The sequence below is a fragment of the Nomascus leucogenys genome, chromosome 6 (genome assembly GCF_006542625.1).
Source record: "Nomascus leucogenys isolate Asia chromosome 6, Asia_NLE_v1, whole genome shotgun sequence".
NCBI classification, from domain to species: Eukaryota; Metazoa; Chordata; class Mammalia; order Primates; family Hylobatidae; genus Nomascus; species Nomascus leucogenys.
In genome coordinates this window covers 45,704,426-45,720,919 of record NC_044386.1, presented here as the reverse complement: position 1 = coordinate 45,720,919, position 16,494 = coordinate 45,704,426, and the positions used below count along the sequence as shown (strand labels likewise).

Genomic DNA, 16,494 nt, shown 5'->3' with positions numbered 1-16,494 from the left:
CCTATCTCATAACTACTCACAAAAATTAACTGGAAATGGACTAAAGATTTAAATGTAAGACCTGAAATGGTAAAACTCCTGGAAGAAAACAGAGGAAAAAACTTCCTTGACATTGGTCTTGGCAATGATTTTTGGGATATGACCAAAAGCACAGGCAACAAAAGCAGAAATAAACAAGTGGGAATACCTCAAACTAAAAAGCTTCTGCACAGAAAAGGAAACAAAATGAAAAGGCAGCCTACAAAAATGGGAGAAAATATTTGCAAATCATGTATCTCTTAAGGAGTTAATATCCAAAATATATAGGTACTCATCCAAAAGCAAAAACAATGCTTAATCAATGGAGAAAGGACCTAAGTATATATTTTTCCAAAGAATACATAAAAATGGCCAACAGGTACCTGAAAAGGTGCTCAACATCACTACTCATCAGGGAAATCAAATCACAACCACATTTGTTAGGATGTATTATCAAAAAGACAAAAAAAAAAAAAAAAAAAGCCAGAGGTGGTAGCTAATGTCTGTAATCCCAGCACACTGGGAGGCCAAGGTAGGAGGATCACCTGAGGTCAAGAGTTCAAGATTAGCCAAGGTCAACACAGTGAGGCCCTGTCTTTAAAAAAAAAAAAAAAAAGGCTGGGCACAGTGGCTCATGTCTGTAATCCCAGCACTTTGGGAGGCCGAGGCGAGCAGATCACGAGGTCAGGAGTTCGAGACCAGCCTGGCCAACATGGTGAAACCCTGCCTCTACTAAAAATACAAAAAATTAGCCGGCGTGGTGGCAGGCACCTGTAATCCCAGCTACCCAGGAGGCTGGGGCAGGAGAATCGCTCAAGCCTGGGAGGCAGAGGTTGCAGTGAGCCAAGACTGCGCCACTGCACTCTAGCCTGAGCAACAGAGCAAGACTCCATCTCAAAAAAGAAAAAATAAAGAGACAAGAGATAGTAAGTGTTGGTGAGGATGTGGAGGAAAGGGAAGCCTCATCCACTGCTGGTGGGAATGTAAGTTGGTATAGCCATTAAAGAGAAGCTTGGAAGTTCCTCAAGAAATTAAAAATAGAACTACTTTATGATCCAGTAATCCAACTTCTGGATATACATCCAAAGGAAATGAAATCAGTATCTCAGAGAGTTATGTGCACTCCCATGTTTGTCACATTATTCACAAGAGCCAAGACATGGAAACAACATAAGCATCTGTCAACAGTGGAGGGATATAGTTGGTCCTTGAACTATATACATTGTGATATAGTTGATTCTTGAACAATGCAGGTGTTAGAAGCTCTGATCCTCTGTGCAGTCAAAAGTCCATGTATAACTTTTGGTTACTCTAAAACTTTACTAAAATAGGCTAGTGTCGACTGGAAGCCTTAACAGATAACATAAAGAGTTGATTAACAAATATACGTTATATGTTGTATTACTTACTGTGTTCTTACAATAAAGTAGGCTAGAGAAAAGAGAAAATTAAGAAATCATAAGAAAGAGAAAATACATTTATAGTACGATATTTATCCTACTATATGTTTTCATTGTCTATTTACAAGATGAATCATCTGTCTGAAAGGGTGGGTAGCCAAGGTTGAAGACCTCAATCTACGGTACATATCAAGCAATTCAGCTTTTTCTGGTAACGTCATGGCTTTTCTGTTTCTTGGGAGCACTTCCAGCATCACTAGTGACACTTTGTATGGGTCCCATGGTGTTATTTAAGGTTTATGGTACAGCACTAAAGATGATGAAAAATATGTGAGAACCAAAAGATACTATTTTTTACTGTGATGTGCAATTTATTGGAGAAATGAACTGCTTTCATAGAGATGATTAGCACCATGTGGTATTTTAAGCAGATATTTGCAACATTTGACCTCACAATAGCAATAGGAGGTGGCTATGAAATTACAGTAGTACAGTAAGTATAGTTAATTTTATGCAGTTATGACTTAATACTGCATCATTGTTTACATTTCTCTCTACTGCAAATGGTGCCATGTAGGGTCTACAAATGCTTGTGTAAGTTTTGATAAATTTTAACTTTTTATAATAGATTTGTGTTAAGTTTTACAGTAGTAAATGATAAAGTAGACTAGTGTCTATATATATTTTATGCACTCATGACAGACTTAACTTTTTCTTAATTTGTTGGTATTTCTAGGCTACAGGGTTCATCTGTTGAGTTTTTTCAATTTGTTGCAATTCTTCAAAAAATTTCAGGTTCAAACCCGTGTTGTTCAAAGGTATACTGTTTATGTGCATGTGTGTCTGTGTCTGTGTGTGTGTATATGATACGTAAAGATATCTTCAAAAATATATGATATATAAAGATATCTTTATAAGGACAGCTAATGTCATTTATTTTTTATCTACCCACAGTATATGGCCTTATCCATAGGCAATAAATGTTTGTTGAATTAAATTGAGTCCAAGTGTCTTTGTTTTTGTTCGTTCCTTCATTTGCTATAGTATATTTCAACAGTTAATTAACAATTAAAAGACAAAAACTAAGACAATTTCCACAATACCAGATTGTTACAAAATTGAAGGGAAGAGGATTACCATTTAATAATATTAATTCAGTGAATGTTTACTGTGTCAGATACTGGGATAAGCACTTTATATACATTATTTCATCTGATCCTCAAAGAATTCTATGGCTATACCCATTTTATAGATGAGAAAACAGAGGCTCAGATTTAACTAACTTGCCCAAGGTCACAGAGTTGTGTCTTTCTGACTCGAAAGCCTACATATGAAGTTTTCAACTATGTATCAGCGGTTCTCAAACTTCAGTATGCATAAAGATTACCCCAAAAGTGTGTTAAAATGTAGATTCCTGAGTCCTACTCCTGAAGATTCTGATTGAGTAGTTCTGGGATAAAGCCCATGAACTTGGATTTCTAACAATCCCCCTCAGGTAATATAGATACTGGTGGTCCATCAACCACACACTGAGTAGCAATGTACAATTCTCTCCCCTAGGCTACACTACTTTGCTTTTTAAGCTTTATGACAAATACTGTAGTCAGTACTTTTTAAAAAATCACTATGTTTTTGTAGGAAATAGACATGCTCATTATAAAGAAGTGTAAGCAATGCATACAAATACAAAGAAAAAATCAATCACCCTGTTCACATCATTCTATACTCTCTGCTTGATCTCTATTAGGCTATGCCAATAAGGTGTGCTAGAGGGAGACTGGAAGGCTGGAGGAGAAAAATGAATATGCTCCTTCTGTTCCTCTCCATGGCACCCCTGGCCTGACGCCTACTCTCCTGCATTGGCGGTTTGTTTCAGTCATAGCAGTTGTGGTAAATCTAGTTTGTTGTATTTCCAACACTTGCAGAAACAGACTTCTGTGCCCCTCAGAGACACCTGCAGCAGGTGTCTGGGTCCCAGGCCTACAGGGCTGCTCTTCCAAAACCAGAGGTATTAATACCAGCTTCAACAGTATTCGTTTCTCAGAGATCTGAGTTTACACTCCACAGGGCCCCTCTTCTGAGTTTGTACAATTTAATAATTTCAGCCTCATTCCTTTGTTCCACAGCCTTAGGAATGGCAGCTAGTTCTCACAGCTGCTATCTCTGTGAAAATTTTAGCATCTTATTTTTGTTACTTAAATCTCTGTTAACAATACTTTATATTAAATTCTTTGTTAAAAATAACTGGTGTGGCCGCATGTTCTCTCTCATAGGTGGGAATTGAACAATGAGAACTCATGGACACAGGAAGGGGAACATCACACTCCGGGGACTGTTGTGGGGTGGGGGGAGGGGGGAGGGACAGCATTAGGAGATACACCTAATGCTAAATGACGAGTTAATGGGTGCAGGAAATCAACATGGCACATGGATACATATGTAACAAACCTGCACATTGTGCACATGTACCCTAAAACCCTAAAGTATAATAAAAAAAAAAAGAAGAGAAAGAGAGCAGGGCTCACTTGATCTCTAGCCTGTGAGGACACAGATAGAAGGTGGCCGTCTATAAGCCAGGAAGGGAACCCTCACGAGAACCTGACCATGTTGCTCTCTGTTCTCAAACTTCAGCATCTAGGACTGCAGGAAATAAATGTCTGTTGTTTAAGCCAAAAAAAAAAAAAAAAAAAAAAAAAAATAACTGGTGTGGTTTCTGTTTCCTGACCAAATCCTAGTTGATTTACATTTCAAGTCCCATCAGCCAGAAGCTATCATTACTATTAACATCAATAAAGCTGTTAAAGTTTGTTAATTTAAAAAAGAGAGAGGCCGGGCATGCCTGTAATCCCAGCACTTTGGGAGGCCAAGGCGGGCAGATCACCTGAGGTCAGGAGTTTGAGACCAGCCTGGCCAACATGGTGAAACCCTGTCTCTACTAAAAATACAAAAATTAGCCGGGCATGGTGGTAGGTGCCTGTAATCCCAGCTACTCGGGAGGCTGAGACAGGAGAGTCGCTTGAACCCGGGAGGCAGAGGTTGCAGTGAGCCACCGAGATTGTGCCACTGCACTCCAGCCTGGGTGACGCTCTCAGAGCAAGACTCCTTCTCAAAAAAAAAAAAAAAAAGAGAGAGAGAAGTGGGGGAAAAGATTCTGTAAAGCAGTCTTGTTCCATCATCTTAACTTAGAAGTCTGTTGGATACAACATCATGTTCTTTTCCTTAATCTTCATAAACCTATGAGGTAGGTGTGAAAGTAAAATAAATCTTGGAACCCCAAAATCAGTAAGCCAAGGGAAAGGTCAAGCTGAGAACTACGTAGCTAGGCAAACCTGCCTCCCATTCTGTTCCTAAATAAGATAGCAACAAAGATAAAAAAAACTACATACCTCCCTCATGATTTGCTCACAAGGAAGAGTTCTGTTGAATTTCACCCTGCCAATGTAAACTGATAGCTTATCTTCAAAGATGTGGGACAGAAAGTCATCCCTCTGCTCATCTGAGACAAATGCATATCTGATCGGTTTCTCTGCCCTGTTGTTTATGTAAAAATGGAGATTCACTGAGCCAGACTAAATTATGTATTTAGTGAAAGGCTGATCAAGGATTCAAAGGAATGCAAACTTTTCTCTCTTATCTGCCTGTGACCTGGACGCCTGCCTACCCCTCACCCTGCCGCTTCTTTTGGACCAAGCCAATATATCAGTATTAGTTGATGCCTCATGTCTACCTAAAATGTATAAAAGCAAGCTGTATCCCCACCATCTTGGGCTCAGGAACCCCTGAGGCTGTGTCATGGGTGCATCCTTAACCTTGGCAAAATAAACTTTCTAAATTGATTGAAATCTGTCTCAGATACTTTTGAGTTCACAAAGCAAATCATTCCCAATTTTTTAAAAGTTAAGAAAAATAAATGTAAAGCAGTCACACCATTGGTCAAAAGAAGCAATGAAATCTAAAACTAGGTTTTTGTTTTAAGTGTATAGTCGGGGATTTTTATTCACCTGGTTATATAACCATCATTACCATCTAATTCCTGAACATTATCATCATACCCAAAAGAAACTCTATTCCATCAACAGTCACTCCTCATTCCCCACCCCCTGACAATTACTGATCTACATTTTTTTTTTTTTTTTTGAGACAGTCTCGCTCTATCACCCAGGCAGGAGTGCAGTGGCACAATCTTGGCTCACTGCAACCTCCTCTGCCTTCCAGGTTCAGGTTCAAGCAATTTCCCTGCCTCAGCCTCCCGAGCAGCTGGGATTACAGGTGGCTGCCACCATGCTTGGCGAATTTTTGTATTTGTAATACAGACCTGGTTTCACCATGTTGGCCAGGCTGGTCTCAAACACCTGACCTCAAGTGATCCACCCGCTTCAACCTTAATCTACTTTCTATCTATGATATGCCTATTCTGGACATTTCATATAAATGGAATCATACAATATGTAGCTTTTTGTATACGGCTTCTTTCGTTTAGCATAACATTTTCAAGGTTCATCCATGTTGTAGCATGTATCAGTATTCCACTCCATTTTATGGCTGATTAACATTCCAATATATAAATATACCACATTTTGTTTATTCATTCACTAGCTGATGGACATTTCGGTTATTTCCACTTTTGGGGCTATTATGAATAATACTTCTATAAATATTCTTGTACAAGTTTTTTTTTTTTTTTAACAAGTTTTTGTGTGAGCACGTTTTCAATCCTCTTGAGTATCTATCTAGAGGTGGAATCACTGGGTCATATAGCAATTTTATGTTTAACTCTGAGAAACTGCCAAACCGTTTTCCACAGCGGCTGCATCATTTTATATTTTCATCTGCAAGGTATGAGGGTTACAATCCACATCCTCACCAACATTTTTGTGTTTTTATTTTAATATAGCCTCCTAGTGAATGAATATAAAGTGATATCTCATTGTGGTTTTGATTTGCATTTCCATAATGACTAATGATACCAAGCATCTTTTTATGTACTTATGGACCATTTATATCTTTTCTTTGGAGAAATGTCTATTCAATCCTTTGGCCATTCATTTCTTAGGTTGTATTTTATTGTGAATTGTAAAAATTCTTTATATATTCTGGATACTAAACTCTTAGCTACAAGATTTGCAAACATTTTCTTCCATCGTGCAGGTTGTCTATTTTTACTGACAGTATACCCTGACACTCACAATTTTAAAATTTTGATGAAGTCCAATGTATCTATTTCTTCTTTGGTTAACTGAGTAAAACTAATGTTATCTACCTCTAAGATACTAGTTGCCTCCCTAAAATCTTATCCATACACTAAGTCTTCCTCAGTGACTCACAGAAGGCAAAAATGGAAACTTCTGGTTCAAATTAAAAGAACTTCTATATTTTAATTTTAATTTGATGTTATAATCCCACTTGGGAAGATGGTAAATAAAGAATTGACAGTAAGAGCCAGTGCTCTCCTCAAGGTCATTTTTTTTCAAATTTGATGGTTTGAATAAACCTATCACCAATTTATAATTATTCAGTAGTCCATATAAAATGAACTGATGATTGCAGATTAATAATTTGCATGCAGTTTTTCTATAACACCATATACCCACATATTGAACAGAGAAATGTGATGTCCTTGAATCTGAATACCTTGAGATGGTGATGATTCTGATATGGAAAAAGAATTAGCAATGGTCTCAGAAGTCAAATAATAAAGTGGTTATATAAATAAACGAAGGCGCCAAACTTCAAAGTCCTATCTTCCCTAACATGTCATGAGTATTTCATTTTAACAAAAGTATAAATAGAAAAAGGTAATTCTTAAAAATAAAACAATTATTAATAAATTAATCTCCAATCTCTAATCTAGGACATCTAAATTATTACTCATAGCATTCTTTTTTATTTTATAAGCGACTGGGTCTTGCTCTGTCACCCAGGCTGGAGTGCAGTGGCACCATCACAACTCACTGCAGCCTTGAATTCCTGGGTTCAAGCAATCTTACTACTTCAGCCTCTCAAAGTGCTGAGATTACAGGCATAAACCATCACATCCAGCCCACAGCATTCCTAAGACTACTGAACAACCATAATTTTACAATTAAAATGCTGTAATTTATAAATGGACAAAATGTACTCTTAATGGTATCTATCATCTTTGCTCACTTGTCAAGAATCAAATATTTGCTTATACTTACTATACAGCAAAATTCTGACGCTTGAAATCATTGAAATAACTTTTTCATTTTCAAGCAATCTGTGAGCAAAACCACCTAAAATTCTTTTTTGAACACTGAGTTCAAAAAACATGGTATTAATTTTATATTTAAGAATCTAACATTTCCCTCTGTAAAACAAATCTTCACATTCCCACTGGTCTCCCACTTACCTCTTTGTGTTACTGAGGTCCATGGGGTTTAAGGTTGCTTAGAAAGGTAAAGCTTAGGAGAGTAGGTGGATGGTATTCACATGTGAAGATAACTATACAATAATACCTCTGATAATAAACTTCTTTCATGAATGAAGTCAGGCAAATTTTTAGCCAAAAAAACTCAGAAATCATGGGGAACAAAGCTGCAGATATTCATAAATATTATTCAGTAAACAGTTTATATTTGTCTTTTCCAACAAAATGGTGAAATCTCAGAGTTTTCTGCTTAAAAAATTTTTTTTTGTTCATTGTTTTCTTTCTGTAGGAAGAAAACCATTTCTGTTCTCTTCACACCCACTCCTAATCAAAATAAGAATCTGCTGTAGGTTATTTACATTTATTGATTGACTGATTAAATATACCTAAAAGGGAATGTTGATCACATTACTTAAACGGAATGTGCATTTTAGACCTATTTCTGATGTTAATAGCAAACAGATAACTTAGAAGGCAGAAGACAGTGTTCTGAGTGGTTTATACACATTAACCAATTTAATCCTTCAAACAACTCCCTGAGATAAGTACCATTATTATTATCATTTTGCAGCTGAGGAAACTGATGCAGAGATGTTAAGTAACTTGCCAAGGACCATACAGCTAATAAATGGCAGAGCTGGGATAAAAACCTTGGCAGTTAGGCTCACAGTTACAATGCTGTACTGTTTCTCATTATTGCAGTTGGTACATCTATAGAGATTAGGAATAAAAAAGGAGATCTGAAATGATTCTTGACCATACTTTAAGGCTAATTTTGAAGTTAAACATGACTTAGACCTCTCGGGTTGCCTAAAACAAGAATGTCAGAAGACAGAACTGTATAATCTCCCCAGAAGGTAACTTCTCTACACACCTGGGAAAAGCAAACCAGGAAGACTAATGACTTGAAGTTACTGAAACCTCTTCATTAATGTTCATCAAATTGGATTTCAGAAACATTTGTTGAGCTTGTGGAAGTATAAAATAAATAAAAGTAGTAATTCCTCCCTGTAAGGATCTTATAACCTATAGGAAACAATATTTTTCTTTTGAAACTCAAGTTTAATGTGATAAACACTACGATAGAGATGAGCACAGTATACTGAGGGAACATAAGGAACTCCCACCTAATCTTGACTGAGTGGGGAGCTCAGGAAAACATCCTGGGAGATTTCAACTGAGCTGAAACTTTGAGGATGAGTATCACCCAAAGGTGGGAGAAAAAGAGGGCATGTTTAGCAGAAGGGATAGAATATGCAAAGGAAGTTTTAAAGGCAGGAGAGACCATGACAACATTTAGAGAGGAAGTGTGAATACTGTAGGACTGGAGCATAAGAAATAGGGAAAGCACTTCATGGAGTGTGAAGAATAGAGGACTAAGTGGTAGACCTGGGCCAAATCAAAAAGAGTCAACATAAGAAAGTTTGATTTTTACTCTAAAGGTAATAGGAAACCACTGAATAATTTTACAAAAGAGAGTAAGGTGACTCAATTGTGTTTGGGTACCACTATGGCAATGCAGCATAGTAGCTAAGATCTTGGGCCCTGGATTTTGAGTTCTGGCTTTGCTGCTTACTCACTGGGTAAACTTATGTATGTTACTTAAGCACATACTACCTCACCTCTCTGTTCATCAATTCCTCTGCTGTAAACCAACAATAATAATATCTAATTCACAGATTTACTGAGAGGATTAAGCAAGAAGATCCATTTAAAACACTCAGCAAAGTACTTGGTAAGCTATTCATCACTATCAGTAGCAATGTGGAAACGGATTAAGATGGACTAAGGCGGAAGCCATGAAACCAATGAGAGGGTTACTGAAATAATCAAAGGGATAAGCAAAACCTAAAATAAAGAAGCAGCTATGGAAAGGTCAAGAAGTCAATGGGTTCAAAACATTAAGGAGAGGCCCGGCGCAGTGGCTCACGCCTGTAATCCCAACACTTTGGGAGGCCGAGGTGGGCGGATCACCTGAGGTTAGGAGTTCGAGACCAGCCTGGCCAACATGGGGAAATCCCCCCTCTACTAAAAATACAAAAATTAGCCGGGCGTGGTAGCAAGTGCCTATAATCCCAGCTACTCTGGAGGCTGAGGCAGGAGAATCGCTTGAACCTGGAAGGCAGAGGTTGCAGTGAGCCAAGATCATGCCACTGCACTCCAGCCTGGGAGACAGAGCAAGGCTCCATCTCAAAAAAAAAAAAAAAAAAAAAAAAAAAAATTAAGGAGACAGAAATTCTAGGACTTTGGGACAGTGTTGCATGGGAGTAGGGGATGGATAAAGATGGCCATGTTCCCCAAGAGAGGGAATATGGGAGAAAAAGCAACATGGACATCTCATGGATAGAAACATTTTATTCCACACATTAAAAACAAAATTCATTTATCTACCCCTCATTAGTCCATTCTTCCTTCATTAGCTGTAACACCACTCTCTCATGGTTTTTCTCCCATCTCACTGACTACTCTTTCACATTCTGCTTTTCAGGGTCTTTTTCTCCCCTTGTCTCTCAAATGTTAGTGTTTCCAAAGTTGGTATTCTCAACGCTTTTCTCTTTTTACTTCTCAATCTCTCTTGTGTGAGCTCATACGCTCCCAAGGCATTAATTAGTATTCATCTGTTTACTGATGACTTCCAGATCTCTACTTCTGGGTGTGACTACTCAACCCAGTTCTAAACCATATACATCCATTGTATACACTGGAATATCCCAGGAGGATACTCATTCAATGTGTCTAAAACCAAACTCACTTTCCTGCTAATCTGCCTAGCTCTTACACGGACCAATTTTAAAAACAAAAACAAAAAATCCTTTCCTTCAGACTTTCTCTCACAGGGTCTTCCCCAACCCCCAATTTGTGACTGCATAAATTATGCTCCTTCTCCAATCTTAATCCAAATCCTCTATATTCATCCCATCAAGACAGTCTATATTTTCTTGTAAAGTCCATTTTTAGTAACTTTTATGACATTTCTGTACTATTCCATTCTAAAATACATCCTTATCCCTTCTATGTTATTTCTAACTCTGGTTAAAAGCACTGAAATAAATGCCCTCGACTTCCTTCTTCATCTCTAAATTTCTTTCTTTCTCCATTCTCTTTTTCTCCAAGACTAAACTTCCACGTGTATACCTGATGCTAATCTTGTTCCCTTAGCTGCAAAGACCTGATTTATGAGAACAGAAACCTTGTCCGTCTCATCTCCAGCTACTGGAATGATTGTATAGCACATGGTCTATATTTTTTAAACATGTATTGAATGCTTTATTAATTAATGAATTATTCTTTCTGGTGCCTTTCCAGTTTTTCCCCTCTCCTTCTACATTGGGTTCTTCTGTAAATCTACAAATATGTTTAAGTCTTTTTCCAATGAAGAAAAAAAAAAGACTCATATTTTCTCTTGACTCTCTTTTTAAGATATTTGATATATCTTTCTGTCTACCATCAAGCTTCTTTTAAGTTTTAAGCCACATCTTCATCATTTAATCTTTTACCACATTTTTTTTGTTTGTTTTTGTTTTGTTTTATTTTGAGACAGGGTCTTACTCTCTCACCTAGGCTGGAGTATATTGGTGTGAACATGGCCCATTGCAGCCTCGACCTCCTGGGCTCAAGGGATCCTCCTACCTCAGCCTCCTGAGTAGCTGGGACTACAGGTGCATATCACCACTAATTTTTAAACTTTGTAGAGATGGGTTCTCCGTATGTTGCCCGGGCTGGTGTCAAACTCCTGGGCTGAAGTGATGCTCTCGCCTGAGCCTCCCAAAGTGCTGGGATTACAGGCATGAGCCACCACACCTGGTCCCAAATGTTCAACACTTTGAAATGTGGTTTCCTCCTAAAACTGCCTTCTCAAAATCACAAGAGACCTCCTAGACCCTTTCTCACATTTTTATCTCCTCTGATGCTTTCTGTACATCACTTAAGACAAAAGAACACTCACTGCTTCTTAGAACTCTTCTCCTTCCTTGATTCCCAAAAAGATGTCTTCCTTTATTTCCTATAAATAATCACAGCCCTTACCATGCTATTTGTAGCTATTTATTTGTCACTGTCCTGTACTAGACTTAACAATTTCTTGAAGACAGGTGTCAGTGTCATACCTTTTTTTTTTTTTTTTTTTTGTGATAGGGTCTCACTCCAATTGCCCAGGTGGGAGTGGAATGGTGTGATCTCAGCTCACTGCAGCCTCAGCCTCCCAAGTAGCTAAGACCACGCCCAGCTAATTTGTTGTACTTTTAGTAGAGACAGGTTGTTGCCCAGGCTGTTCTTGAACTCCTGGAGTCAAGTAATCCACCTGCCTCGGCCTTCCAAGGTGCTGGGATTACAAGCGTGAGCCGCCGCGCCCAGCCAGGTGTCATACCTTAATCAGTGTATTCCCACTATATGGCACTGTGATTGCTCAATAAATATTTGTTGAATAAATGAATGAATATTGCCATCAGATCAATGCCTAAAAGAGTTCTAGGAGTACTGGAGAATGGGAGTGTTGGTTAAAATAACGATGACGGTTGACATTCTAAGGGAAAAGGGCAAGTAAAAGTAGTATGAGGGGCAATGCACTATTGGAAAGCAGCATAATTCACGTATTCACTCATTCATTCATTTGACATTTACTATGGGCAAGGCAAATAAGATAATCAAGACATAGTACCTGTCCTCAGAGATCTGTCTTATAATCAAAAGCTGAAGGTTTGGGGGTGGAGTGTTAAGAACTGGTAGAAAATAGGAGTAAGATAACTGTGTCACTAAAGAGTAATTCTAAATCTAATGTTAAAATATAAGGACAGTTTGGAAGACCACAGCCAGCTGCTTCTGGTCTACTCACACCTTTGTAATCTAGGTCTATTAGTAGCATTTCTCAAACTTCAGTTTGCATAAGGAGCACCTGGGGATCTTGTTAAAGATGCAGAAGTCCTGACTCTGTGGATCCCAGAAGTCCTGACTCTGTGGATCCCAGAAGTCCTGACTCTGTGGATCCCAGAAGTCCTGACTCTGTGGATCCCAGAAGTCCTGATTCCATAGATCCACGAATCTATGTTTTAATAATCATTCACAAGTGATTATGATGCTTTTGGTCTGCAGAGCATGCTACTGTAAAGTCCTCAGTCATTCATGGTTTAATTTTGCCATATCTGAGTTCTACCTATAATATTACTTTCTTAATAATTCATGTAATTGCTATGTGTGTGTTAATAATTCATTTAAATTGCTATATGTGTGTATTTATACACATATGTATCTTAGCCTTATTCTAAGCAAGGTATTTGGTGACTTTTTAAATACATATAAAATAAATACACAACCATTAAAAAGGTCTGTCTCTATTACATCAGCAGATTGAAACAGTTTGAAAAGCACTGCTCCAGAGTTTATGCCCTGCAAACACCACACCCTGCATGCAGTCTGATGATATAAATTATATTAAATAACAAAAAGTTCCAGGGCAATGAAGTTCAGCAGAATTGTGCTTCAGAAGAGTTCATCATAAAATAATCCAAAAATTTTTTAAATGAGTGTTCTAATTATTTATTACAAAATGACATTAAGAAAATTCTCCCCATAACATAAAATATTGACTTTTTATTTTAAAAAGTTTTGTCTTTTATTCTGGTACTTAACTCTCAGAATATTCTTGAGCTGACACTGGAGCCAACCGCAATAGCTAAGCCATAGAACTTAACAGCAGCTGGAACAAAATGAAGATTTATCTGTGTTCTTGACCCACAATAAAACACTCATCCATTTTATTTAGAATTAAATTTGATTAGGACTGATAATTCAGTTCAAAGGTATAAACTTGGTAGCTCTTTCTTCTCCTTTAACTCCAAAACAATTTATAATAGTAGGCAAAATTATACAGCAAAAATATCAGGGGAATAATTGTATCTCAGGAAGGTCTATTCCTTAAAGGCTTTGCAACTCGCAACCACAAACAGAAAAGACGATTAAAATATTTCACCAAATTAAAGGTTGTGCTGATATTAAGCCTTTAAAAACAATATTCTCTAAATTATGTTTTCTCTTAAATGGCTAAGAAAATCATTTCCTACCAAAATACTCTTGAGTGGATGTCTTTTGGATTGTGTGTCACAAGCCAGTTCTATACCTGTTTAATTTCTAGTCACATTGAACAAAAACAAAAATGAATGACTGTGGTCCTTCGTCTCTACATCACTTAAGTCAGCCAGAAATTTACCTTCCAACTTACTGATTTATAAAGCGCTTTACCCTGTTTACCCTGTTTGGATGACTACTGCAATCGCCTCCCTACTAGTCTCCCCTGCTTCAGCCTTTTCTCTACAGTCTATTCTCCACACAGCAGCTTAAGATGCCCTGTTTAAAATGCCAGATCACTCACTTCTATGCTCAAAACTCTGCAGACCTTTTCTCAGAGTAAAAGCCAAAGTCTTTTAAATGGCACACCAGGCCCTCTAATATACAATCATCCTATAGCCGACAGCATTAAGACTACTGAACGACTGTAACTTTACAATTAAAATGCTATCATTTAAAAATGGACAAAATGTACTCTTAATGGTATCTATCACCTTTGCTCACTTTTCAAGAATCAAGTAATTCTTGATCCTACCCCTTAGACCCTGTCACAGGACTCTTTCCTTGCTCACTTTGCTGCAGCTACAATAGCTTCTTTGCTGTTGATTGTACACACTGGGCATATTCCAGACACAGAGGCTTTGCATTTGCTGTTGCTTCTCAGAGACTGCACTTCCCACGTGAATCCTATGGCCCTGCTCTACCACTTCCTTTAGGTCTTTGCTCAAATATCATCTTCCAGGTGAGCCCTTTCATGACCACCTTACATACAATCCATACTTCCCACCCCCAAACGTATTTCCTCTCCTCTTTTCCTCTTTTGTTGTCCACCATACCACCTACAATTTGACATTCTGTATCTACTGTTTGCCATTTGTTTATCCCACAAGAGGGTGAACTCCTTCTGGATGAAGATCGTCTATCTGCTTTGTTCACTGCTGTATCCCGGTAACAAGAACAGCATCTAGCACATAGTAGATGTTCAATAAATATTTGCTTAACGAACAGTGAGTATTACTCCAACTCTAGAACTTTCGGTCTTAACCTTATTAAGAGCTAAAAGGCATACCCCAATTTCGGGGTGGCATTTGACTTTTGCGAACTTATATGCAGTATCTTTTGTTTGACATATGGTTCTCTCTGATTTTTCCTAGATAGTAGTAAGACGACAGGAAAATTCCTAACCAGTGTGCAAGAAAGAAAATCAATCATGCATAACACTGATTTTAGATAATATCTTATCCATAAACCAACAGAGAAAATGCCTTCTGAATTTGTAGCTTCTCCTCTTAAACCCAAGGAAAACAAACTGAATATCTGTTGCCTTTGCCGGGGTGGGGGGCGAGAAGGGGGCCAGGAGAGACGTGAAAGCCCAGGAGCCCTTCTTCAACAGCATCGACTCTTGTGTACTCCAACTTACTTTTTTCGAGGGGGTGGGCATCGTTCGAGGTCTCTGCCAGGGGTGTCTGTTTGTCACCCTTTGAGGTGCCTATTGTGCTGTGTCTTGAGAACAAGGAGTGGTGGGCGAGGAGGGGTAAGAAGGGATGCTGCTTGCGGCTCCAGCTGCCTCCGAACACAAAGTCGGGAGGCGAGGGATCCGCGCGGATGTCTCGGAGGCCAGCGGGGACCCGGGCCGCGCGCGCGGATCGCTGCCTCGGCCCCGGGGCGCGGGCGGGACGCGGGCTGCGCGGAGTTAGGCCCGGACAGAGCCCCATAGCCTCCCGGCGGCCGGGCACGGGGCCCCGCGCACCTCACTCACCCCGGTTCCCCCAATCCGGCACCCTTCTCGGTTACCTCGAACTCTCTTCAGCGAAATGGGATCCTTCTCCTGTTCTGCTGACATTACAGACCGCAAAGCATGACTCCCCCCCAGGCCGCGGGAATTCGGTCTCTTTGATGCTGCGGCGGCGGCTCCTCCTCCTCGCGGGGCCGCTGCGGCTGCGAGGCGAGCCTCGGAGCCGAGGCACGGCCGAGGGCGGTGGGGACGCGGGCCGACTTTGCAAAGTTTGGGAGGAGGACGAGGCCTCGGGGCGGCGGGGCTGCGTGCGGGCACCGGCGGGGCTCAGCGGCGGTGGCCGGGAGCGCGGCCTGGGGGCGGCCCCCCACCCGGGGCCGGCATGTGCTGAGGGCGAGTGCGCCGCCGCCGCCTCCTCCCACTCCTTCTTCTTCGCCGCCGCCGCCGCCTCAGGAGCCGCTGACAGGGGAGGCAGGAGGCTGGCGGCCCGGCCCTGGCGGCGCACTCACAGCGCCCTCTGAGGAGGAGGTCTGCTCTCTCGCCGCTCCCGAGTCGCAGACACAAAAGCCCCCAGACAGGAGCCGCCTGTAAAACCCGCTCTGGGGCGGGCGAGGGACGTGGCGCGGCCCCGCGGCTTCCCCGCCCTGAGCTCCCCAGCCCCGCGCGGGGACGGGCTTCGGGGGCGGGGGCCGCTGCCTCGTCCCGCGGCGCCTCCCGCCACCGCCGCCTTCTCGCGCTCCGCCTCGGCCCAGCCCCCACGGCCCGCGCGCGCCTCTCGCTCCGCGCCGGGGCTCGCGGGCCCGCGGCTCTCGCCGCCCGGGCGGGCCGCGCGCGCCCCGGGGCCGCCCCGCCCCGCGCCCGGCGCTCCCTCGCCGCCCTCCAGGCCCGAGGAC

At 40.6% G+C, this 16,494-nt stretch overlaps 1 protein-coding gene across 1 annotated transcript in view; it reads right to left on the bottom strand.

The window, feature by feature from the left end:
• Window positions 1-16,195, bottom strand: part of PYGO1 (pygopus family PHD finger 1) — a 55,399-nt gene extending 39,204 nt beyond the window's left edge. The window contains exon 1 of the mRNA XM_003266956.4: window positions 15,661-16,195. Coding sequence (XP_003267004.1) covers window positions 15,661-15,709 — 49 coding nt within the window. The 5' untranslated portion in view covers window positions 15,710-16,195. The remainder of the gene's footprint in view (window positions 1-15,660) is intronic.
• Window positions 16,196-16,494: the final 299 nt, after the last annotated feature.